Below are 26,664 nucleotides of genomic sequence, written 5' to 3'. Positions count from 1 at the left end.
TTTGACTCTCATTAGTTTAATAACAACATTTTATGTTACTTTTTTAAAAAAAACCTTTACAAAGACTATTTTAATGAAGGGATTAAAAATACAAAAAACAAAGACAGGTAACTTGAGAATCAACTTTGGAATGTATACGGCTAGTTCAAATGTGCAAGCTTGAACTTAACAAATGTTTAAAATATTTGAGTTTTTTAAACAGTGCCAAAATAAACCACATCTTTTCTAAAGACTACATATTTAGCTAGGCACTGGCAATGCAGATCTTTCAACCATTCCAAGTATTTGTTTAAAAGCCTCACAGAACACGTGCGCTCCCTACAAAACTGGAGAATGAAATTTTTAGACCACTGAAGCCCAGCAACTGACTTACGATCAAGCTAAAACAAGACAAACACTTTGTTTCTTGGATTTGCGAATACATTTTTTATTTATCAGTGCAGTGGAAGAAAAAGGAATATTTTGCACAGACCTTATGCTAATTGGTGTATTTATAAAAGCCAGATGAACTTCACATAATGCTGCAACGCTGTCAAGTATAGTACCAGAAAAACTGCCATTCATTTGTTGCAAGAGTTTTCTCTGCCTCACAGTAAATTGTTTTATGCTGGTACATGGGGTACAGCACCCCCAAAAAGCAGCTTTCATATGGCATTATTTTAAACAAAGAAAAACAAAGGCATGTAGAAACTTACATTTAGATAGCAACTTCATTGTTGTGTGTGAACTAAAGCAATTACAATTCAAGGTCACCTAATAAGATTTTTTTATAAAACCATTTTAATGTGGAAACTAAAGTGAATGAAAATCTTATAAAATATCCTATAATTTGAAAAAAATGGAATGTCTCTGTGACAACACATTGACATTATTAAACTATTTCAATATGATAGCTTATTTGTAAAAGCTGTCTTCAAATTCTCATACATTAATAATTAACTAATGAGTCTTCCTATCAGCTGAATATATTTAAAGAGGGTTATAACTGATTTCATCTATAGGGTTCCACTACAAGACTGAGTGGGCTATGAACTTTTCAACTATCAGCAGCTTTCCTGACACCAATGTACAAAACTATGCTGTGAGATTTTGGCTGTGGGTTGAATGAAAAACAGTACTAAATAACTAAAGGGCCACAGTTCTGTTCTGTTAAAGTTGACTTGTCACAATATTGTTAATTAGTGAGGGCTTAGGGAAGGCTTACTATGAATATAATTACAGTGCTGAAAAGCATTAATAACATTCTTATCCGGAGACAACGTGACACTATTTACATATTTTATCATGGCATGCATCATGAATGGCTCCCAGTGCTGTCATTCGCTGCATGATCACACAGAGAAATGCACAAAATCTCAGGAGGGATATGAAATGTACATATATCTCCATGCTACATCAAAATAATGGTGACACTGCTTACACCAGTAATTACCATTGTCATAGTCTTTGCCTATGGAAGACAAGCCCTTACTCTGAACTGGTGGTAAAGGCACTATCACTACCGGGATGTAATCTGACACAGTCTCATCCTTCCCCATAAATTAGGAGACTAATAAATAATGTCTATTTTGCGGTTATACAGTATTTTACACCTGTACAGACATTAACTAATCAATCCGCTCAACAATTCTGTGAGGAAAAGCAAAAGCAAAATACTATTATCTCCATTTTACAGATGGGGAAACTTAAGAGGGTGAAATCCTGCCTCCCATTAAAGATAATGCAAAACTCCCCTTGAATTTAATGGGTCCAGGAATTCACCTACACTACAGAGATTAAAGGCCTGATCCCATACCACTGAAGTCACTGGGGGGATTAACCGTTCATTTCAATGGGAGCAGGAGAATAAATCAATTTATTTCGATGGGAGTTTACCCATTGGGGGGAGGGATAGCTCAGTGGTTTGAGCATTGGCCTGCTAAACCCAGGGTTGTGAGTTCAATCCTTGAGGGGGCCATTTAGGGATTTGTGGCATAAATTGGGGGTTGGTCCTGCTTTGAGCAGGGGGTTGGACTAGATGACCTCCTGAGGTCCCTTCCAATCCTGATATTCTATGATTCTATACCTTGGCACTTTTGAAAAATCCCACTAGGTGCCTATCTGCATCTTTAGGTGCCTAAATACCTTTAAAAATCGGGCCCTAAATGACTTGCCCAAGGCCACACACCAAGCCAGTAGCAGGACAGGATTAGAACTCAAGGGGTCCTTCTCGTTTAGATGAGCCTTCCCAAGCATTTTCCCAAAGACGACAAATATTTGTAGCTGACTTTTTAAAAAGTGATGGGTAATTTAACAATGAATAAAAGTCATTTGTAGTTGCACTACAAGGGTGTGAAAAATCCATGCTAAAAGGTAATCTGATCTCATGCTTCATGGTGTAAGTGGTAACACAGAGTCAGGAAGGAATTTTCCCTCATATACAACATGGCACAACTGTATTATGGATGGTCATCATCTTGCTCTGAAGAATCAGCTATTGGCCACAACCAGAAAGAGTATATTTGACTTAATGACTACTGATCTGATCTTGTATGATCAATCCTACTTTCCTGGATAAAAAGGGAGGATGGAAGCATGATTATGTAAAGTCTGCATGTAAAGGATTAGGAGCTCTTTCATTAGGGAGTCTGTTTTTCATTTGGGGGGGGGGTGTTATTTTTAGCAATTTTTTTTTTTTAGTTTTATGTAGCTGTCCAAAAATCAGGGTAGATTTTTTTGTGGGCTGCCTCTTTATATACACTGCAATGAGTGATGTATATTATATATATTACTCATTACAGTAGCATACACTGTAATGATTAATCTCTTTATAATGTTCCCTAGTGAACTTTAACACAGTACTGTTTTCAAACAGCACTATGTCATAGCGCACTAGGGAACCTTTTGTGCATGCCAGCCACGTCTACATGGACCAATTAATGTGTAATACATTAGTGCGCTTTAGAAATCACATCCCACAGTCCACATTATTGCTCCACGTAGGCAAGTTCTTCGATACAAGTAACCATTTCTGCAGTTCATTGGATAAACACCAGTTTCATTTTTTGTACTAAGAGCACTGTATCAGTTAAAACTGAAAATCAGAAGCCCTACCCTTAAGAGAGAATCAAGGGGAAAATTCTAGATATACCTAGATAAATGTGAAAGTGACACCTAGGTCACTCAAGCATGGACGAAAACTTCTTCCTTCCTTGTTTGCCATTTCCCTCAAGCAGAATTGGCACAAAGGTGTCCACAGCATGTGGCATGCCACTCAGTACACCACTGGGGGTACAGTAAGGATATTAGAATAGGTTAGTAGTTGCTTCCAATCTAGTGAGAGCAGCATCCTCAAGAGAGTAATTACAGGCTCACTTTGCGCACAAGAGGAACTAGGGCCTGGTGCAGCAGTCATTGGTTCCTCTAGGGTTTTACCAGTTCCCAGGTCTGGAAGCATTAAAGGGTCATCTGTGGTTTCATGACTATGGAGGTTCAGAAGCAATAATCACAGTCTGTCTTGGGGCAGAGTGGGTGGTTTGGAATCACTCATAGAGTCTCCTGGGGCATAACAAGTACTATGAACTGTAGGTAAACGTACCTTCCCCTGCAAGTGGCCTAGTTGGCATACTGAAACCAAAAGGAGCCTAGGTCTGCAGACAAAGAATGCAGAGTATTCTGCATTCTGCACGTTGCAGTGTCTGACCAGAAAGACGGACCCTGAGTCTGACTCTCCACATTAAACAGAATATTGCAGATTTCTTTCCTTCATTCTTCTATTCTCTTATTTCATTGTATCTATAAAAACAATCACTAAAGAGAGAAGACAGCATAAACACACAAAAGCCAGACGAGGGGGGCTGAGCAGAAGGTTCAGTGCTTCCATTTCAAAGGAGGAGGCAAGAAGATTGATATAGAAGAGGTGAGGCTGTGCCTTACACAGTGGAGGTGAATGGCAGTTCCTTTGCCCCAGCAAGGTGGAGTATTAACCCCTCAGAGATTTTCTTTCACAGGAGAGGGAAGAAGAGTGACATATAACAATCAGAATAATCTTCTCTACAGCTTCAACACTAATCAATGTAACTACGTTTTTACAAATTAATGAATCTACTCTTTTAGTGAAATCTAACTGTACATACATGTGTATAAGGAGCTGAAATTGATCTATAGTAGGATTCTGTGCTAGCTATAGAAATTCTTTTTAAAGCCACGTGTATACCTTCCCCATGATGCATTTACATAATTCTGATTAACAAACTACAATATGGAGGGATTATGAGTGTGCATCAGAAGGAAAACATCTCCATGATATTAATATACATAGAACATTCAATCTGAACTTCTATTATCAATTAAGAAATACATTCAACATTAAAATATTCAATTGTTTGCAGACTGATAAATAGCACAGTAGATTTACATTTTGAGACTGTGCTTTGTAGGACTGGCCCCTGAAGCAGGCCGTATGTAACAACATGACCAGACTATGCCTTTCAGCACACTGCAGTCCGACAATGTTAACTGAGAGAAGAGACTACTGTTAAAACAGCACACAAATGATTTCCACAATACTCACTGACCATACCACAATACAGCTGCTTAAAGCAAATACATGTTTGCAGAGATACAGTTTGACAAATAACACAACTCAGCAGCGAAGTGGTTAAACATTTATGATTTGATTTTATCTCAGTCTGGAATGTCATTGGAGTGTCCCACTTCTAACAACTGTTTGCTAAGTTAAGGCTTTAGTGTTTACATAGTGCTGAATGAAGCAGCCTGGTCACCAGATGTGAATACTTCCCTAGGCTGGCGCTTTCAGTCAGATCACAGTCCTAATGGTCCCTGCTCCAATCTTCTTCCTCAGGACGTCCACCAGTCTTTCCAACCTGAGATGCGGGCAATGTGGGGAAGGGAGGGAAGAAAATAAAAAGGAAGCTAACATTAGGAATGTTCTGGCTGAAAGAGACAGTGTTTGCACTGAACCAAGCTGTCCTGGTGGTGGTCATGCTAAGAAACAAAGCATTACTGTAAAAGACAGACACTAGGGCAGAATGCCGACAACGTGAGAGAAACTTTTAACCTACAGCCCAACCCAGTCACAGTCCGAGGTGTATATCAACTCATCTTCCCTCTGTGTAGCACATACGGTGTCTGAGACCCCCATGACACACTAGTTTACACAGGACTGTCTGAATAAATCTTGCTGCAGATATGCCGCGATACACGGGCAGCACATTCAATTCCTGGAGAAAAACAACAACCCGACTCGGTGGCTGTTGCCTTCACTAAACGCAATACTAATTGTCTTGTCTTCTTTAAAAGAAAACTAGCACGTGGTACTAAAGCTATGTGTACACTACAAGCGGTACAGTGGCAAGTCTGCAGCACTGCAGCTATGCTGATGTAGCATGGGTGCTTCCTTCATTGACGAAAGGTTTTTTTCTGTCACTAGTTAATCCACCTCTCCGAGAGGCAGTAGCCAGTTCGACAGAAGAATTCTTAGCTGCACCTACAGTGGGGGTTAGGTTGACCTAACTAAGGTGCTGAGGGTGCCAAATTTGTCACAGCCCTGAGCACTGTAGCTAGGTCGATCTAATTTTTAAGGATACACCAAGCCTTAGCTCAATTGCGCAATGTGCTTTGCACATACTGTATGTTTATCTCTAAAAATCCCATGTGTGAAAATCTCTTTTCAAAATACATGATAAAAGTCGAGTTTCTGAGTTGAGAGTGTATAAGATGTTATGTCTACACGGGTTCACATGTTTTGAATTGATGATACAAACAAGAGCATACCATAATTTGACGTCAAATCCTGCAAAATGCTCAGAGTACTCAGTTCCCATAGACTCCAATGCAGTGGGAGCAAGGGTGTTCAGTGCCTCACAAGATCAGACTCTTCCTGGCACACAGCCAAACCCAAATTCTAAATTTTTTCCAGGAGTTCACAGTCATATGCATTTTTCTTAAGCACTCTAGGGAAAGTGTATTTAGCTATTTCCTTGGTTTAATCTGTTTTTTTAAATGTAATACTCCAATGAAGGTCCTCCCACAAATAAACACAGAGCATAAAGCTGGACATTGAGGGAATGGGAATATTTTCAGTGCCTATGCCAGCTAACAAGAGTTGTGACTTGTGAGTCCAATTAGCTGCACACAACACTGAAGGTTCCCCATCTTTTCTGGTCTGAGAAAATGTTGTGTGTATATGTGTTGTATACTGCACAACACGGGAACATAAATACAATATAAAAATAATTTAACCCCCTTAAAGCTGAAAAATGCATTTGACCTAATGGATGAATTAGTGACTTAGTGCAAAAGAATTAGTTCATGCTTCTTGGATTTACTGCCACAAGTTATAACATCTGATAATCACTAATGTGTACAATTAGGTACTGAAACACTCGCATTTTCCAGTAACCTCTGAGTACCATGAAACTACACCTTTTATTGTGCTATTCAGATGGCTTAAATCCTGAAACTAGATTAGGAACTCACTACCAAAAACAATTGAGGGGAAGATTATCGACAGGCACCAGGAAATAACACATGGAAAATGCAGATGGTACTGGTTGCATTTTCCATGGTGAAGGTACTGGAGATGCAGTTTTTATGTGTAGTTTCACATTTTAAGTACTAGCATAGGTAGTATCATTACAGGTTAACTATTCCTCCTCTTCCCCTTCCCCCTGATCTATATATCTTTGTACCTTTGTCATTTTTTCTTTTGTCTTTTATTTGCTATAATTTCCATTATTTACCATAACACATGCATCTACAGGAGTTCATCAAACTTTTGGGGGTGAGGATCCGGCAGGAAACAACTTACCCACCATGACCTACACAACTCTCTTAAGTCAGTTCTTATGCAGTTTACTCTAACCAGAAATACTTTTCCAGGCTGGTTAAGTGAGTGCCTTTTAGGTCGTAGAAGATCGAAGGATTTTACCTCATAGCTTTCACATGATATGCCATATTTTTCTTCCCTCTTACTTAGAAGTTCATATATTTTATCATTTCCTATTTCAGGGACAATATTAAAATAATTTGGAATACAGCTGGTTGAAAAATTTATGATGTAATGTTTTTCTGTTAGCAGATGCTGATTTGACAAAATCAAAACATTTCATGGGACTGCATCTATTTTGTTGAAATTTTTGATGGGAAATTATTGAAACATTTCATAGGGATGAAACAGTCCATTCAGACTTCATCATTTTGATAACAAATATGTTATTAATGAAATCTTTCAACTTTTATAATAGTCAAAATAATAAAATTATAAAAGTCAAAATGATAAAGTTGAAACAAAACGTTTTGACCTTATTGAAATGAAATCTTTTAATTAAGTCCAAATTAAATATTTAGTTTCACAGAAAAATTCCCAGATTTCTACTTTTCGTCCCAATTCAGGATGAAACACAATTTCAAAATCTTTTCCCATGGGACAGGAATTCCATTTTTCAACCACATCTAATTTGAACAATTGAAGTCAATGGAGTGATACCAATTCACATCATCTGAGGATCAGACCCACTGTATCTTATCTGTTTTCCATCTGCAGGAAATATGCCCTTTTTCATGGAATAGACATCAGTTCCCTAACCTTCACCAATCAGGAATTGCCTAATGTCTCTGCAAAAGATCTGGGAGATAACCAAGAAGAGTAGCTTCCCTTTGATGGCTTTTTCAGGTTAAGGATTAAGATGACATTTTTAATCTTCACGAATAGGGGCTGTAGGAAGGGCCAGTTCTATGGGTGGGCAAGCAGGGTGGTTGTCTTGGGTGCCAACTTCCAGGAGTACTGAAGTGCTGTGCTGGTTTTTTGCCCCACTCTAATCCTGATTGGCTGGTTGTGTTTTCTCCCACTTTCAACTGCTGTCGGGAGGCATGGTCCTAAAACATTTTCTGTCCTGGCTGGCAAAATGGCTCGGGCTGTTGCTGGCTCTAGACCTGTTCAGGCCCACAAAGCTCAGTGTTATAGCAATATGGAAAGGGAAGGAGGCCAGGCCTCATTTAGATGTTATCATTCATCTCCCTTTACTTTCAGCAGCTGCTAGGACCTTTGGATTTCACAGGTATCTTATTTATTATGTTCAATAGCACCACAACAACCTTCTCAGCCACTTTAAGCACCTATGAAAATCTCTCTCATACTAGTACTTATCCCCAGGATAATACAACCCCTGCTATGGAACAAAAGAGATGAAGAAACTAATCTGACACACTGAAAGTCTGAGATTTGAGGGTTCATTATTTTTTGGAAAACAGAAACACCTGATAGCGTGATTATTTAAATCAGTGTTGTATTAAAAGCAATGCTGTGCAGCTGCACACAAGGGGAAAAAACTACAATGGTTTCAGTTATTTAAGTACCTTTAAGATCATAAGATAAATATGGAATAGAGATCAATGTTTAAACTTTCTCTTGCAGGTGTGCTTAGATATGTAGCTATGATCACAATTTTGTGATCAACCAATGGCAGAGGACACCAAAGTAGACAAGTTAGTGAAGAGTTGCCCATATTTGAAAAGAAATACCAGTAGGATGAAAGTTGCTGTCTTCTGTTTAACCTTGCAACTGTCAGGCCTCATTGAAAATAATGAGGCTTAACAATCATAGCTTCTGCTCTTCTGATGAATGATGACTGCAATCATCAAAATGAGGTATCTAGCAACAAGTACAAACTATGCAGAGCCTATGTGCCTTTTATGTCAGTCCTGTATGGATTTGCATTTATTTATTATTAGAAAAAATATTTTTAATTGTAGGAGATTAAGAAACCACATTTCTAACATGGATCTAAACAATTCTGTGAAATAAAAAATAACAGCTAATTATAAATTAAATCACAAAGAGGGTGAAATTCACCCCTGTGCAGAGAGCCAGCAAAATGCCTACTTGTACCCCTAACATACCTCTTAATCCCATAAAATAGTGCTATGGCCTAAATCAGTGGTTAACAACCCCTGGTAAAAGCCCCAGGACTCACTTTTGGGAACTATAATTCTATGTCCCTGTTGTCCATCACAGAGCCCAGTTCTGCCACCCTTACTTACAGAGTAGCACCTTTCTCTGTGAATAGTCAACTAAAGTAATGAGACTACCTGTGTAGTAAGGTATTACCCAGAGTGAGTAAAGGTGACAAAATTGGGCCCTGAATGATTAGCCTCTTTGTTAGCTCAGATGGGCTGCTGAATATTTCCTATCTCCCTTTCAAGGTTGTGCCGTCTAATCCACGGTGGAGCTTGTTGCTCCAAATGCCATTCTTATGGCAGAGATAGTAGCCTAAATTCCTTTGTGCATGCATAGCTGAATGGGAGGTGTAAGAAACTAGTGGGTACACCAGATCTCTTAATTTTGGTAAATTTTCATAAAAAGGATGGAAGCCAATAACCTATAGGAAGTAATATTAAGAACATAAGAAAGACCATTGGTATGACCCAGTAAGGCCAATCTAGCCCAGTATCCTGTCGTCTAACAGTGGCCATTGCCAGATGCTTCATGAATGAACAAAACAGGACAATTTATTGAGGGATCTAGTCCCTGACATCTAGTCCCAGCTTCTGGCAGTCAGAAATTCAGGGACATCCAGAGCATGGGGTTGTGTCCTTGACCATCTTGGCTAATAGCCATTGATGTACCTATCCTCCCTGAACTTACTTAATTCTTTTTTGAACCCAGTTATAGTTTTGGCCTTCACAACATCCCCTGCAATGAGTTTCAAAGGTGACTGTGTGTTGTGTGAAGAAGTTCTTCCTTATGTTTGTTTTAAATCTGCTGCCTATTAATTTCATTGGGTGACCCCTGGTTCTTGTGTTATGTGAAGGGGTAAATAACACTTCCTTATTCACTTTCTCCACAACATTCATTATATACCTCTATACTATCCCCGCCCTAGTCACCTCTTTTCTAAGATGAACAGTCCCAGTCTTTTTGCTCTCTTCTCATACGGAAGCTTTTCCATATCCCTAATCATTTTTGTTGTCCATCTCTGTACTTTTTCCAATTTAATATATATTTTTTGAGAACTGCATGCAGCATTCAAAGTGTGGGCATACCATGGATTTATATAGTGACACTCGATATTTTCTGTCTTATTATCTATCCCTTTCCTAATGGTTCCTAACAGTGATAGCTTTTTTGACCGCCACTGCACATTGAGCCGATGTTTTCAGACAACTATCCATGATGACTCCCAGATCTCTTTCTTGACTGGTAATAGATAATTTAGATCCCATTATTTTGTACATATTAGGGCTGTCAATTAATTGCAGTTAATTCATGCGATTAACTAAAAAAGAGTAATCGTGATTTAAAAAATTAATCACGATTAATCGCACTATTAAACAATAAAATACCAGTTGAAATGTATTAAATATTTTTGGATGTTTTTCTACATTTTCAAATATATTGATTTCTATTAAAACACAGAATACAAAGTGTACAGTGCTCACTTTATATTATTATTTTTATTACAAATATTTGCACTGTAAAAAGATAAAAGAAATAGTACTTTTCAATTCACCTCATACAAGTACTGTAGTGCAATCTCTTTATCATGAAAGTGCAACTTACAAATGTAGATTTTTTTTACATAACTGCTCTCAAAAACAAAACAATGCAAAATTTTAGCGCCTACAAGTCCACTCAGTCCTACTTCTTGTTCAGCCAATTGCTAAGACAAACAAGTTTGTTTACATTTACAGGAGATGCTGCTGCCTGCTTCTTATTTACAATGTCACCTGAAAGTGAGAACATGTGTTCCCATGGCACTTTTGTAGCTGGTGTTGCAAGGTATTTATGTGACAGATATGCTAAATATTCGTATGCCCCTTCATGCTTCGGCCACCATTCGAGAGGATATGCTTCCATGCTGATGATGCTTGCTAAAAAATAATGCATTAATTAAATTTGTGACTGAACTCCCTGTGGGAGAATTGTATGTCTTTGGCTCTGTTTTACCTGCATTCTGCCATATATTTCATGTTATAGCCATCTCGGATGGTGACCCAGCACATTTGTTTTAAGAACGCTTTCACGGCAGATTTAACAAAACACAAAGAAGGTACGAATGTGAGATTTCTAAAGATAGCTACAGCACTCAACTCAAGGTTTAAGAATCTGAAGTGCCTTCCAAAATCTGAGAGGGACGAGGTGCGGAATATGCTGTCAGAAGTTTTAAAAGAGCAACACTCAGATACAGAAACCACAGAACCCGAACCACCAAAAAAGAAAATCAACCTTCTGCTGATGGCATCTGACTCAGATGATGAAAATGAACACGTGTTGGTCTGCTCTGCTTTGGCTCATTATTGAGCAGAACCCATCATCAGCATGGCCACATGTCCTATGGAATGGAGGTTGAAGATGAAGGGACATATGAATCTTTAGCGCATCTGGCACATAAATATCTTGCGACGCCTTCTACAACAGTGCCATGCAAATGCCTGTTCTCACTTTCGGGTGACATTGTAAACAAGAAGCAGGCAGCATTATCTCCTGCAAATTGTAACCAAGTTTGTTTGTCTGAGCAATTGGATGAAGTAGGACTGAGTGGACTTGTAGGCTCTAAAGTTTTACATTGTTTTCTTTTTCAATGCAGTTATTTTTTATAAATTATTCTACATTTGTAAGTTCAATTTTCAAGATAAAGAGATTGCACTACTGTACTTGTATGAGGTGAATTGAAAAATACTCTTTCTTTTGTTTTCTACTGTGCAAGTATTTGTAATAAAAATAAATATAAAGTGAGCACTGTACACTTTGTATTCTGTGTTGTAACTGAAATCAATATATTTGAAAATGTAGACAACATCCAAAAATATTTAAATAAATGGTATTCCATTATTAACAATGCAATTAATCACGATTATTTTTTTAATCGCTTGACAGCCCTAATACATATGTATTCATTTTTATTCATCTTGTATATTTGTGTTGATATATTTTAGTTAAGTTGCAAACACATTTATTACATTTGTCTATGATCTTGCAAAACAGGATGAATTAATCTTTTCACTGCTGTGAGTCTTATACTGTGAAGAAATACTTTGCGGAGGAGGTACTCTTCTGAGGATAACTAAGATGCATAAGACAACGCTTATCCCAAAGTATAACCAATTTGCTTCACCTCTTGAAGCTACCCAAAGAGTATCCTCAGGAAGAACGAGGAGTACTTGTGGCACCTTAGAGACTAACAAATTTATTTGGGCATAAGCTTTCAGAGATTTTTCTGACCTTTTAGTGAAGATTGAACATGCATGACTGACTGGTGGAAAAAATCAACTCTAGTGACCAAGGTCCAGACGTTCAAAGATATTTAGGGCCCTGAAGATAACAGGCTCATAGTGGAGTTTTCAAAAGTGCCTAATCTTGTTAGGCACCTAACTCACATTGATTTCAATAGGACAGGCTCCTAACCTGCTTAGGTATTTTTAGAAATTCCACAGGGCACTATCTGCCTTGTTAGATGCCTAAATGCCTTTGAAAATCTAGCTCTAAGAGATTAATTCACCTTACAAATATCACTTTACTGGTGTGCAATTTCTTTTTGCTATGTTGTATCTATGTATTCAAAGACCCATGTTAAAAGGGGAAAAAAAACACTGGGCCAAATTATGTCCTCATATGGATATGATTGCTCTGCCTTTAGTCATATTGAGCTGCACATTCCAAGGGCAATAAATTCCATGCTTAAAGGATGGATAAAATTTGCCATATTTGAGGAGCATAAAAAGGAGTGAGAAATATTCTTTATCTTATTTCTATAGTGCCTATCTAAGTGCTTCTGCTAATAACCTTGCACAAGAAGAAAAGTCCTATAGTTTAAAGGCAAAGACATCTGCAAAGCTGGTACATGAGTATTTCTTACTTTAGCAATAGACGTATTGCCTTTAAGACTCTTGAGTGGTGCTAGACTAATGGTGCTCTTTTTTATATGGAGTTAATTCTAGGCAAAAAGCAAGGAAAATCTATGGCTGAGTGTAGCAGCAAACAGCTTTACTAGTGGGGTCTGCTACTGTGATGTTATCAGGTGGAATAAATTCTTCATGAAATGTTCATAATCTTTGAGAAGAAGGTCCCATCTATAGAAGCAGACTGCCTAAGCAGTCAGGTATTTCTTTTCCAAGACATAGTCTGCTTGCTTGCTTATGCAGTTACTTTAGGTTTGTGCTCTCCTGTCCCTTATGCATGCTGTTCTGATTTGAATACTGGATGTGGTTAAACAGTTCTATGTGCTTGACTGCTTTGATTTTTAGTAGATTTATGGATTTCCCTTCCTTGGTGTTTCCCTTTGGGTTGCCATACATTGGAGGTGGGCTCCAGATTTCCAGAGTCTGATGTCTACTCTGATTTTGAATAATTCTGAATTATCTGGAAGTTTCCTTATTAAAATATATTTAAAAATTCTTGATGACAGAACTTTTAATATTAGCTATAGGGCTCTTTTCACTGTTCTTTCAGTTCACCCCTCTACTATGGGTGTGTGTGTGTGTGCAATTTTTGCACCACTGCCCCCCCACAGGAGACCAGATGAAGGAATACAGCTTTAAACTGGGGTTTGAGTTTACTCTAAGATCTACTGATGAAGGCTAAGAGATGTGCTGAAACAGCGCATTCCCCCACCTGTGCCCCTTCTCTGGCCTGAGCTGCCCATTTTATGGTGGACAGTGGCATTTAGCCACAAACCTTGAGTAAGGGCTTGTGTAGATCTGCACTGCTCCAAGGGGATCATTGGAAAGATTACAGCTCAGGTCTACCTAAAATATACCTCTACTAGAGAATAGCATTCTTCAATTAGCCTTACGTCCTAATCTGCACCGCAATACATAGACTAGGACAAAACAATAGCTTCTACCTGCAGATGGATGATAAAAGCGATAAAAACAAAACCCTTGTGGATTTTGAAATACTATATAAAGGCCTATAAACCTATACTCTAACCTTTGGTTATCTGTCCAACAGATTAGATTAGGCTCAGGCCATGAAGATGGCCTTACTTGGGTGCTTGCTGGCTTCTTGTGGAATGTATTTTGCTGACATTAAGGCCTCTCCCAAACCCAACAGTTCTGACACATTCCGTGATGAGTAAGAGGCAGTAGACAGAAAGAGCGGGAGATGTCTGTGTTTAACAGACCAAGTGCAGATCTGCTACAATCCTGTAATAGATTATTTATCGGATAACACCTTGATATGGTTTAGAGGCATCATGCTGATTTCCTCATACTTCTTCACTCCTTCAGCATCTTCTCTACCAGAAAGAATAATTTTGTACTGGATTAAACTTAGAGGTAAATACAGCCAGTTGGGCTCTTTTCAAAATAGACCTGGTTTACATGGGCCTTGGCTAAAATATTAAATATTGTTCTGTGGCCCACAATAGTTAATCTCGCCAAATAGTTTCCCCTATACCTTCTGTCTCAAAGATTATGAACCTGACATCAGCATTGCCACATACCTTCTACCATCACTTACATCAAGGAAAAGTGAGTGTAAAACACTACCATTCTGTTTTGATAGTGTTTTACTCCTAATGGAGAATTAGGCCCCGTGTATGTATTTGGGACTTAAGTCATTCTTGCTAAGGGTTCAGCTCTTCCCCTATTTTAGAATGCTTATTAAGAGCATTTATTGATTGCCCACAAGACATTATCTTATTACAAATAAGACAAAACCCCCTGAAATCACTAATTTACCACCTCAACTGGGTTTCAGTACAACCAGCTCTTTGGAGCAAGGACTATCTTTGTTTGCTGTACTGTACCATTCTGCGCAAGTTGTTGACCCTAAACAAATAATAATAATTAGAATAGATGATAGATTCATATATTTAAAGGCCAGAAGAGACCATTAGATCCTCCTGGCCAGAGAATTTCATCGAGTTATCCCTTTGTGGAGCCCAATAACTTGTACGGTAGCTTCAGTAGTGACCTTCTGATCCCACATGTGTATTAGAAACCATTTTCTAAATTCTTTCTTTATGTGTGACTTATTTTATGCTGGTTTCTCCATGACAGTTTGTCACTGACATTATTGCTTCAGGTAATTTTTTTCCATAGTTTGTTCTCTTTCTTGTAGAGTTCATCTAAAAAATCCTGGCATCAGAACATGTGTCTTGGAATGACCACATTTTCACAGCTTTTTTGCTTACATTAACTGGGGGTTTATTTAATTTACATACCAAATATTTACTGGAACAATTCTCTCTGTCATATGCATAAGAAAAACTAGCAGTTTTGCTTTTCAGGTCAGATAGCTTTACCATAGAAAGCCTTTGTGCCAAAGTATTTATTGGTTTGAAGGGAGGAGAAATCACTACTTCCCATCAACCACAGAAGAATACTAGTCTTTCATTTTGGTAGTGCTGTTTGATGTTATTAAAAAGTCATGAACTCCTGAAAGGCTCAGTCTCTCTCCTAACAGCTCCCCACCCTTCTCTCAAGAGCATTCTCTCCAGAGAAAAGCTGCATGTGTATATAGCTGTGATATTCATGTGCAGCCCGGAGTTTAAGGGCAGATTCTCAGCTGGCATAATCAGCATATTGATTCCAACAGAACTATGACGATTTACATCAGCTGAGGAGTTATTTCAATAATACTTCTGATAGGGTCACTTATTTTCTGCAGTGTCCTGTTATATACAATCCATTTAGCAAGACAACCAACATTCTTCTTAAGAGTAGTATTTACTGCTGCTAAAGCAGGCCAGCTGACAAGTGTCATCAGATACCCACACAGACAAAAGGCAAGTTACTGGCAAGATGGAAGAATGATGTGGGATAGCAGTAGCTCTGTGGGATCGTTCAAATCTAAGCTAGGACTGAGGTGGTTGCAAGGTCCCAGATGAGGTTTTTTTTGTTTGCATGGCTGTTTTAAAGAACTATTCTTTAGATCCTGTAGTATTAGGTTACAGAATAGATAGTACATATCTGCAATGGAGCCAAAGGTAAGCCCTTGCTTAGCCTGCTGGGCAATGCCAAAAATCCATTTCTCTCTCTCTTTTTAACATCAAAACTGACTAACACAGCCTGCTGTGCCTATTGTCACCATGCAGAGTATTTCTAAACTCTAGGTTAGAGTATGTGGTCATGGAACAATCATGGAACAGTATGTGGATGTTTTTCTTTCCATAAGAGATGAGGTTTGTGATCACAGAGATTGAGACTGATAGTGAGAAAGCTTGCCTGCTAACCAATAAACTGAACCAGTACAAAGCTGAGAAAGCTAATAAAGCCATACACATTTTTGTAAAGTAATAAAATCAAGACTATGAGGTTCTCATTTTCGTTTTTGTTTTTAAACCACTGAAAAAGAATAAGATGATCAAGGCACAAGAGCAGGGTTTGACATTTTCTTTGTTCCTAAGTCCGGCAGTTGCTATATTCAGTCTTGGATCAGTGCCTGCTAGACAGAGGGACAGTGACAGATTTTAATGGCCCATGGTCTCCCAAACACCAGGGTTGGAAAAGAATGTGAGTACAATCATAGCGAGCTGGGAATTCTCCCTTTCAATGCAGGGCTAGCTCCAGGGCTTCTTATGTGGAATAGGCAAACGTCCTGCAGTGACCCACACTAGCAGATACTGAAAGTTTTGTTGCTCCATGCAATTATTCTGTATGGGACAGCAGTCCCTGTTCCAAAACACCGGTCCCTCCAGGGATGCATGTTAGTCCCCCACTAGTCGTGGGAGGAGCTTCTAATAATAAAATGCACTATTACTAAGGCTCAGTCTTTGGCATAGTTATTTTTATAAAAGTCACGGACAGGTCACAGGCAATAAACAAAAATTCATGGAAGCCGTGACCCGTCTGTGACTTTTGCTGCTGTGGCTCCATGGTTTACCCCGCCACTGTGGTAGCTGGGAGCTGTGGGGATCCCCCTTCGCCTGAGGCAGCTGGAAGCCCTCTGCCCACGGCACCTGGGAGCTGCAGGGTGGTCATATTTCCCAAAGAAAAAACAGGACACCCCCCAGCTGCTCGCCCAAGGTGCTCCCTCCCCCTCCCCCCACAAGAGGCTGTCGCCTGTCACTGGAACCATGAGGAGGGGCCCCCTCAGGAGTCTGTCACCTGTCGCTGGAACCTTGCAGGGTGCCCCTGTTGCTGCCTGTCGCTGGAACCCTGCCAGCATATCAGCTCCAGAGTCTTCCATGAACTCCGTGGTATCAGCTCCGTGACTTCCATGAACTCCGTGACGGAAACGTAGCCTTAACTATTACCACTACTTAGCACTTAGAGTTCGTTTTACCATAAAACTTAAAGTACTTTACAAAGGCGAGTGAGTAACATTAGCTCTATTTCTCAGATGGGAAAAAGTTTGGGCAGAGAGGTTAAGAGATTTGCTCAAGCTCACACAATAAACCAGTAAGGCCCCAATCCTGCAAACATTTAATGCATGTGTTTAACTTTATTCAGAAGTAGTCTTATTGAGCAGGATTGCTCATGTGTGCAGAGTTGAGCACATGCATAAGTGTTTTCAGGATCAGGACTGAAGAGAGCGCTGGGAATAGACCCTGTCTCTCCTGGCTCCCAGTCCCATGGCCTATCTATTGGACCAAGTTCGTACTTGGGGATCTAGAATGCTTCCAGGTTTTGAGAACTCTCTTAATGATATGTGTCAGAAGGTATGTGCTGCAGGAATTAGAATTAATACAATAATATCTTCTGTTGGAGATTTTGGCCTTCTTTAGAAATACTCAAAAATGACCTCAAAAACTGATTAACTGACAACTGTAAAAACTTTTTTAAGCATAAAAATCTGTTTTGGAGTATTTTCTGTTAGTTACACAGTAAGCCAAATGGTGTATTTTTAAAAGTCTCTAGGGAAGCTGTGATTATCTTTAAATGTTAATGCCATCATTCTAATGCCTCTCAGCGTGCTTCAGACAAGTCCTCCTTGTAAGACCAGATCTGACCTTCTTGTCTGTCTATTCCAGGTCAGCTCCACCTCTCTTATGTGTGCCCTAGTCAAGACTTGTTTATAATGAGGTTTGCAAAATTGCAAACACTGTTACACTGCCCAGGTTTCTGTTTCTCAAACGCATCCCACCAAGCCGTAGTTTTGGGCGGTACCTGCTTAAAACACTAAACACCCTCTTGACACTGTAAACAATGAAGACAAGATTGTGTTCTTTCTTGATTCTGTGCATATTTTGCAAACACTGATGCAGACTCCGTGGGCTCTAGATAGCTCTTATTTTTCTTCTATCTCCTTGTAGGTAGCTGTACCACTATGACTGAGAGCAATGCGGAGTCTGTGGAGCAAACTCTCCCCTTCCCCCCACCCCAAACCACCATCAATTCCCCTTCCATATACTTTTAGAAAAACCCTTTTTTATATAGGCGTGATGTGTTTTAGTTGATTTTCCCTCCTGGCATAACTGAGGTGATATTGCTCAAGCTGAAATGGAAGAGATGGTGCCATAGAAAGATCAAATGACAATGGGAAAGGGTTTGAAGGCACAGGAAAGTAGTTAGTTAAGCTCTCACTTGTGATATCTCCCTCATGACAGGCGACAGACGAGTAGCCCAAACTGCCCAACCTTCTGGCAGAATCCAATGGCACACACCGAGCAATACATCTTGCCCATAGACCTTTCAGTACCTCTCGTTTTGGAGGTACTGACAGTTGGTCAAATCCTGCAAACCATTTCTTGAAAAAACAATGTAAGGAAAATGCTGTGGATGAACCATTTCTCTACCTACAATATCTATTTCTTGTAATATTTTAAAATATTTTGGATGGGCATTATTAATGGAGAATTAATGGCAATTGGGGCCCCATTGTGCTGGGTGCTGTGCAAACACAGACAAGAATGCGGAGGTGATCACTTGCACGCAATAGAAAAAAGATTGCAAAAGCATTGTTTGAGGATTAACATTACTCAGCAAAATGTGCCATCTGCACATGCATGGAGCTCTCCTCAAATTATGCTGTAGACATGCTGCCTCTCCACAGGAGTTCCTCATTTAAAATATTAGAACCGGCTCAAAGTCTTATGGGAAAAGCTGGCTGTTAGTTTAGTCACTTAATATTGGGTTAGAAATATGAAAAACTACTTTTTCTTCATAGAATTCGGTAGGTTCCATTTTCACAAAGCACTTACAGCCCTGCTTAACTTTAAGCAAGTGAGTAGTCCCATTGATTTCAAGTCTGTTTAAAGTTAAGCATGGGCTGAAGTGCTTTGCTGGATTGGGGCAATACTTATTTCCATTGGCTTTGTAAAAAACAAGAGTGACTAGCCCTTCAGTAAAACCTTAGAAGTAATTCATAAGCCTCAAAAAGTCTGAATTTTTCCTGAGTTTTTGCAAACACAGATTTATCTGGCTACAACATTCAATCTTTTGCATATTTTCAGAAACAATTTCAATATTATTAAAAAATACCCTTATTTTTATTCCAACAGCCAACTCACTATTAAATTACTTTTTTACCTTTTTTGATAAATGGCTCTGGCAAGACAATTAAATATCATTTAGTAACAGCAATATAAATGCCATGGGTATATTTTATTTGGATAGAAATGATAAAAGCTAATGATTATTTACTGAGAGACTTACTTTTTCACCTAGGAAAAAAAGCAAGTTCCACAAAAAAGTTTTCTTACTTGTCTTCAAGGGGTATTTAGTGTGTTGTCAAAAAGGTAATTTAGTAGTTTGTCATAGAACAGTTGACTATATGCTTTAAAATGCTATGTAAATATGCTTCTTGGTACTGGACAAAGTGTACAACTCCAAGATCTAATTTGTTTGTGTTATTGGTCTTACTAAATATTAGTCTTTGCTAGTCTGGTTTACACCATTTATCTTGACTATGCCAACATTCTGATTTTGTTCTGAAGTATTCCACAACAAGCTGATGTTATATAATACTAGCCTTAGAGCTAGCTTTTCCAGTTTACTGAGTATACTTAGTATATTTTGTTACTGATAAATCAATAGAACAATGTTGTAATGTACAAACTTCCATCTCTGTGAAGCAGCTATAAGCAAACTGTAAATGAACACACGGGTCAAAAAATGGGATACTGTGATTATGTTGACTCTGAAAACATTTGATTTTCATACATTTTACTGTTTAGGTAAAATAAGTTGTAGCACTGCCTGTATTTTCTTGAACATTAAAGTGATAAATATTCAAATGATAATAAATATATGGGTTTAGATCCTAGTTATTCATGTTTAAAAACAATTATTGTGAGGATTGGTGTTGCAGGCCATATTTTATAGTAGACAAGTAAATTAAATCATATGTACAAGTAAGTAGATAAATACCTGACTTAGGCTATGTCTATATTTAAAATTGTACAGCTGTAGCGGTCAGCGTGGTAGACACTTACTACAGTGATGGGAGGGGCTCACCCATCACTGTGGGTAATCTACTACCCCTAAAGGTAGTAGCTAGATCAACGGAAGAATTCTTTCATTGACCTAGCAATGTCTACACTGGGGGTTAGGTTGGCTTAACTACATCTCTTAGGGGTGTGGATTTTCACACCCCCAAAACATGTAGCTATGACACATGTAACTTTTCAATGTACACCAACCCTTACATTCTGAGCTTGATTTTGCATCCCATATGCACCCGAAATTCCATGAAGGCTACGTAAGTTTGGGCTGTGCAAATAGCCTCTCTGTTAATATCTTGAGGACAGAGTCTCTTGACTTCATTCTTATGTAGATCACTGAACATAATGTTGTCATTCAACACAAGCCATCAGATGCCAGAAATCTCACTTCAACCCATGGCATCGGGGATCTCAAGAGAAAGATATCCCAGAATGACAGGTCACTCTGTGATACCCCAGAGACTAGGCTTGCAATGAGACTTTTGGTATTTGATTTCAAAGACAGATGTATTATGGGATATCCTCAAAGAAGCAGGAAGTGTCAGGAGGGATTCAGAGATGGGAAACAGATTAGATCAAATTTATTTCTCTGCTGAAAGGTCTCCACAATCTGGCTAGTAGATGGCAGAGGAGGCATTCAGCACATGCATCAGTTTTCATTTTACCTTAGTTCATATTTAAATATTTTGAATTGATTTGTTGACTTAGATTCATCATATCAAGGTGATGTAGCAGACTCTACCTAGTTAATTTTAATCAGTATGTATCAAATTGTATTAACATTGAAGATAGGCCAGGGCTGAGACATACTACTTCCTGAATAGCAACACAGACAGTCTGCCATTAGAAGTACTGCTTTATTCTTGGAACACTAAGGCATTATTCCTGGAACACTCAGACATTTCAGGTGTTGGGGAAAGATCCTGAATTGTGTCTTTTACATCAGCTGTAGAATCCACATCAGTGAATTCCTCTGTATATGTATGTTTCAGAGTCCACAGGTACCTTCAATATGCTTTCCAAATTATTTCTGAACTCATGTCCACTGTGTAGTTGTACTGTACAGGATCTGGGAGTATTTTCTTTGACCAACACTTGAGAAAGTTTCAACTTACCTCCTGGATGTATCTCTTCTGAACACCAGCATTTACTGGAGGGCAGTAGCTTTATCATCCCGCTGTATTAACTTTTCAGCATCTATTTATGAACTATCAACTTCTATCTTGTAGTACAGTCTCTCTTGCTTATTTTAAATAAGCTAATTGCAACGGGAAGTCTTGTTTTCAGATGTCTACCCATTCATAGTTGGACAGATGATTCTGATTATTCTCTTTTCTTGAGTATATTTTTTGACCAGTTTTTTCTGCTAATCCTTTTGACCTTGGATATTTTGAACTGGGTATAACATGCACAGAAGCCCACTACTTTACAAATGCTATGCATTTTGTATTAGTATGTAGCAGAACATTATTTGAACACATTTGATCAAGAATTTCATGCTTTGCAAAGATAGATTTTCAGGTGACTAATTACTGTTTTACTCAGCTCAAAGTAGCCTGAATATGAGTGATATATGGGAAGAAAATCTAAGGGAACAAGGAGCTCTGCAGAGCAGGCAGTTTCTCAAAGAGACAATATTAAAGGCACAACAGAAAACTATCCCAATGCAAAGGAAAGGCAGGAAGAATAATAAGAGGCCAAAATGGTTCCATTAGGAGCTCTCTAAGCCTGAAAATCAAAAAGGAATCCTACAAAAAAGTGGAAACATAGACAAATTGCTATGGATGAGTATGAAAGACTATCACAAGCATGTAGAGACAAAATCAGAAAGGCTTAGGCACAAAATGAATTATCTCTAGCAAGGGACATAAAAGGCAATAAGTTCTATAAACACATTAGGAGCTAGAAAAAGATGAAAGATGGTGTAGGTTCTCTACTTAATGGGGACGGAGAGCTAATAATGGATGACATCAAGAAAGCTGAGGTATTTTTTGCTTTAGTCTTCACTAAAAAGATGAATTGTGACCAGATACTTAACACAAATAATATTAACAAGGGGGAAGGAACACAAACCAAAATAGGAAAAGAATGGATTAAAGACTATTTAGATACGTTAGCTGTATTCAAGTCAACGTTGCATTTCAAAATATACAAAGTATATATTCTTAAATCAAATGCTAGTATGTTCTCAAGCAGCATTTTTCTTACTTTGACTCTATTGGTAAATTTTTATTATTACTGATGGAAATATTTTTTCATCAGTTTGTGTCTGGTGAAATAGCCAATTACCAATACAAATCTAATCCTACCAACTGTACCTGTGAGGAAAATTTAAAAATCAGGGCATGTTTAATCGTGAGAAAAGAAGTCTGTGGGGGGACCTGATAATAGTCGTCAAATATGTTAAGGGTTATAAAGGGAACAGTGATAAATTTTTCTCCATGTCCACTGGTGGTAGGACAAGAAGTAATTGGCTTAATCTGCAGCAAGGCAGATTTAGATTGGATATTAGAAAAAACTTTCCCACTATAAGAGTAGTTAACCACTGGAATAAGCTTCCAAGGGAGGCTGTGGAATTCCTGTCATTGGGGGTTTTAAAAAACAGGTTGTACAAACACCTATTAGGGACGGTCTAGGTTTACTTGGTCCTGCCTTAGTGCAGGGGGCCGGACTAGATGATCTCTTGCAGTCTGTCACGGGGTTTGCATACCCTACACTAGGCGAGAGTTAACCCCATCTTATGAGCCTCAGTTTAAAAGGGAGCTGCCCAGCTCATTCTGGGCTGACTGCCGGGGAGGAACGATGCTCGGTGGAGACTCCAGTCCAGGAGCCACTTCAGCCCCTGACTGCAGGAACCAGAAACCCTGAGGCCCAGACAGGAGACCGATTGCCTACTGCCAGCCGACAGGAGTCCCAATAAGCTAACAGCACCGGGGAGCTCGAAGGCCCCAGTGATGAATGGACCCCAACTTCAGGACTCACAGTAGGAAGTAGCCCAGGGAGGTGGGGTGAGTGGTATCTCCCATCGGAGGAAAGTTGGAGTGTTGTGGTAGGATCCCCATGACTGGGTGGTGACCATACTTAGTGCCAATAGGGCCCTGGACTGGGACTCGGTGGAGAGAGAGGGACCAGGTCCCCCTACCCCAGCCGCCACCCACCCCTAGGTGGCAGCCTGCTTCACTGACTCTGGCCATTAGGACGCACAGTCCTGAGCCCAAGGGCAGCTGTACTGACTCTGGCCACTAGCCCGTGCAGCCTTGAACCCAAAGGAAGCTGCATAGACTCCAGAAATTAGGCTGCCCAGCCTTTCGCCCAAGTGCAGCCTTCTTGGCCCTGACCACTGAAGCCATGCTGCCTTCAGCCTAAGGATCGCCTGATAGATGGTAGTCCTGTTGATATCACAACCCCATCACACCCTGAAATAGGACGGGGTGTGCATACTCTGCGACACAGTCCCTTCCAGCCCTACATTTCTATGATTCTATAAAACAGGTCTTGCCTTCAAAGGCAAAATGTATCAGCTTTACCAAGTTTTTCTCGTATATACTGAGGATACAATAATTCTTTAGGTTTTTTGGATAACAACATTTGATAAGTATGATTTTCAAACCGTAACAACCATTTGTTTGCTCATACAGGCCAGTAAATGTTTTCTCTGGTGCTTCTTTTATATAATTCCATAACCACAAGTTCTTCAAGAAGGTTCGTTCCCCAGTTTGCATGAGATCACTCATTTTATTCCTGAAAATTACATCACTAAGAGCAGCTACTGCATTACAGACAAATCGGCAAAGAAGGGATGAGCCATTTCTCTTTGCCTCTAGTGATGCCTCAAGTATCATCCTGTTCAGAACATGTTTTGCAGCCACACAAGTTTCTTGCATCTACCAGTAGAGACTTGAAGGTGCATTAACTTGTACTGCTGTGTAGTGATCCATGGTAAAGGTAAATGACTGTGGTAATAAATTTGAGTTCTGGTAATTATGCCATAAATAGTGCACATGTTGCAGCCAAGATGTCACTCGGCACATGGTTTAGGTTAAACTGATACCTTTGCAAGCTCAACCATATATATTGTACTTTATTCAATGTTTTTAAACAAAAGCCTCTAAGGTATTATGCTCAATTTGTACCAGGAATTCATTCCCATAAATGTACTGATGAAATCTCTCTGACCGAAATACTATAGCAAGTTATCTTTTTTCTACGACGGGGAGGTTTTTTGCTCCTCTTTGAATCATCGGTATGGAAGCAAAAAGAAATGGAGCAACAATCCGCATTATCTACTTTGTTAGGCAGCACCTACCAGTCCATTTGTTTTGATATAAATATTGCAAAATAAGGGCTTTTATTTACTATTTCTTCACTATTTTAGTGTGTTTCAATTTCCATAGTTATTCACAGTACTTCCTTAATAATTCTTTAAGTGGCAGAGTTGCTGTGGAACTTGGTAGCAGGAATTTGGGAAAGTACATAAGCATTCCAATCTGTCATTCCTATTTATTTGAAAGTTACTAGAAGTTTAGTGATAGCCTCTACTTTAGGGTCACCCTGCTTAGTGACTTTTCTAGTTAATACAGATGGAAATGTTTTACCCGTATTGCTGGCTTTGCAGCATTTGCCTTTATTTATTAAATTTAAAGCCCCATTTCCTTGCCACAATTTCTAATACTGTATTCCTTTCTTAGGCCACAAAATCAACAGCATCAGTGATACCATCAACTACTCCTAACACAGACTACAAAATTCTAACTGGACACTCACCTGGGGTAAGCAATTTATTATTATAGGCAAGTAAAATATTTTTAAATTATCCTCAGTCAACACAGCAAAGTATGGGTGATTAGATTTTATGCCTGGGCTAGTAAATTTTCATGAGAATTTTGCAAGAATGACCTCTACTTTTTATGGAACATGAACAGTACACTAGATATACTGAGAGAAAAAATATCTACCAAGAGATGTTGGAAATGTATTATACCCAGAACATTCTCTAACTATCCAGGCAAATTTGTGATGAGTGACTGCATGCATCTAACACAAATTAATATTCAGCTCCAGTCCAGTCTACTACTTATTTCTTCAATAGCTAAGAGAGAAAATTGCTTTTACTTTATAGCTTTATTAAGTTCCTTTAGATCTAGGCATACCCTCACCAACTTGTTTGGTTTTTCTACCACTACAATTAGATATACCTAGATACTTGGTTCACTGACTTTCTTTATAAGTTGTAATTTCACCATACATGTTAGCTCCTGCATACTGCTATCAGTGTAAATGGAATTTTGCTGAGTGGAGTAATAATGGGGATTATTTTAGGGTTTAAAACAACTGTGATGTGTGCAATTAGTTTTAAACACCTAAATAAATTCTGTTAGTACTGTGAATTGCTTTCAGTTAGATCACACATGAACTTCTTTATATATTTCAATTACTCTTCATTCTTCACAAATCTTAAACCCTAAAACAGACAGAGTTTCCATACCCGCTGTCACAAAATCTAGTGACTTTACACTCCCTCTATTCAAACTTACTTATGTTTCTTTTTCTATTTCAGACTTCCTCATGTACACATCCATGCCATGCAGGCCTAAGAAAGCTTGCATCAGCTGTGCCACACTTTGCAGAGTTCCTTTGGGGCGCACTGTATTTTTATGCATTTGGAAATCTTGCTACTGACTAGTGTTGCCTTCCCAAACTCTGTAAAAGCCAGCAAGGGGAGATTAGATCATGGGCCCCATGAAGCGTATATTGCAATAGTCACTTGCAGAAATCAATAGATTTATAGGGACACTGCAAGTAATAACTCCATCACACACAGGCAGGACTGAAAACTTCCTCAAACCTCTCCTTCCCCAAAAAGATACATCATAATATCAAAACAAAACAATTTTGCTCCTATTGGTGGAGGTAGTATCTACACTGATCATACAATATACATAACCTGCTTTTAACAACTGCATTCTTTCAGGACACCAGTCCTCACCTAGCATTTTCTCCCTAACAGATCCTACCCAATAACTTTTGATCCAATTATGAAACTCCATAAAGTTGTTAATTTTCATCACTGTCAGTATTACACTAATCTTATCAATCATAGACCTTTCACAGGGGGAGACACTACTGACACTAGACATCAACTCTATTGTCTTTAAAAACAGTAGAAAGTTCGTAGAACCTCTCCACATTCAACCTTTACTCAGTTGTCTATTTTAGTTAGTTTTTTTGAGTATAGACTATCTGTTTCACTATAAACTATGGGTCAGATCCTCAGCTGGATAAAGCTAGGCCTATTTATACCAGCTGGCCCTATATTTATATTCTTCCATAAAAT

The 26,664-nt window shown here is 38.8% G+C and overlaps 1 protein-coding gene across 3 annotated transcripts in view; it reads right to left on the bottom strand.

The window, feature by feature from the left end:
• Window positions 1-219: 219 nt before the first annotated feature.
• The window catches only part of MIPOL1 (mirror-image polydactyly 1), a 286,091-nt gene continuing 259,646 nt past the window's right edge, over window positions 220-26,664 (bottom strand). For all 3 annotated transcript variants that reach the window (XM_077819074.1, XM_077819076.1, XM_077819075.1), the window contains one exon: window positions 220-4,865. In XM_077819074.1, the coding sequence (XP_077675200.1) occupies window positions 4,799-4,865 (67 nt within the window). In that variant the 3' untranslated portion in view covers window positions 220-4,798. The remainder of the gene's footprint in view (window positions 4,866-26,664) is intronic.

The sequence above is a fragment of the Eretmochelys imbricata genome, chromosome 6 (assembly GCF_965152235.1).
Source record: "Eretmochelys imbricata isolate rEreImb1 chromosome 6, rEreImb1.hap1, whole genome shotgun sequence".
In the NCBI taxonomy this organism is placed as follows: Eukaryota; Metazoa; Chordata; order Testudines; family Cheloniidae; genus Eretmochelys; species Eretmochelys imbricata.
This window is presented reverse-complemented; position numbering and strand designations above follow the sequence as displayed.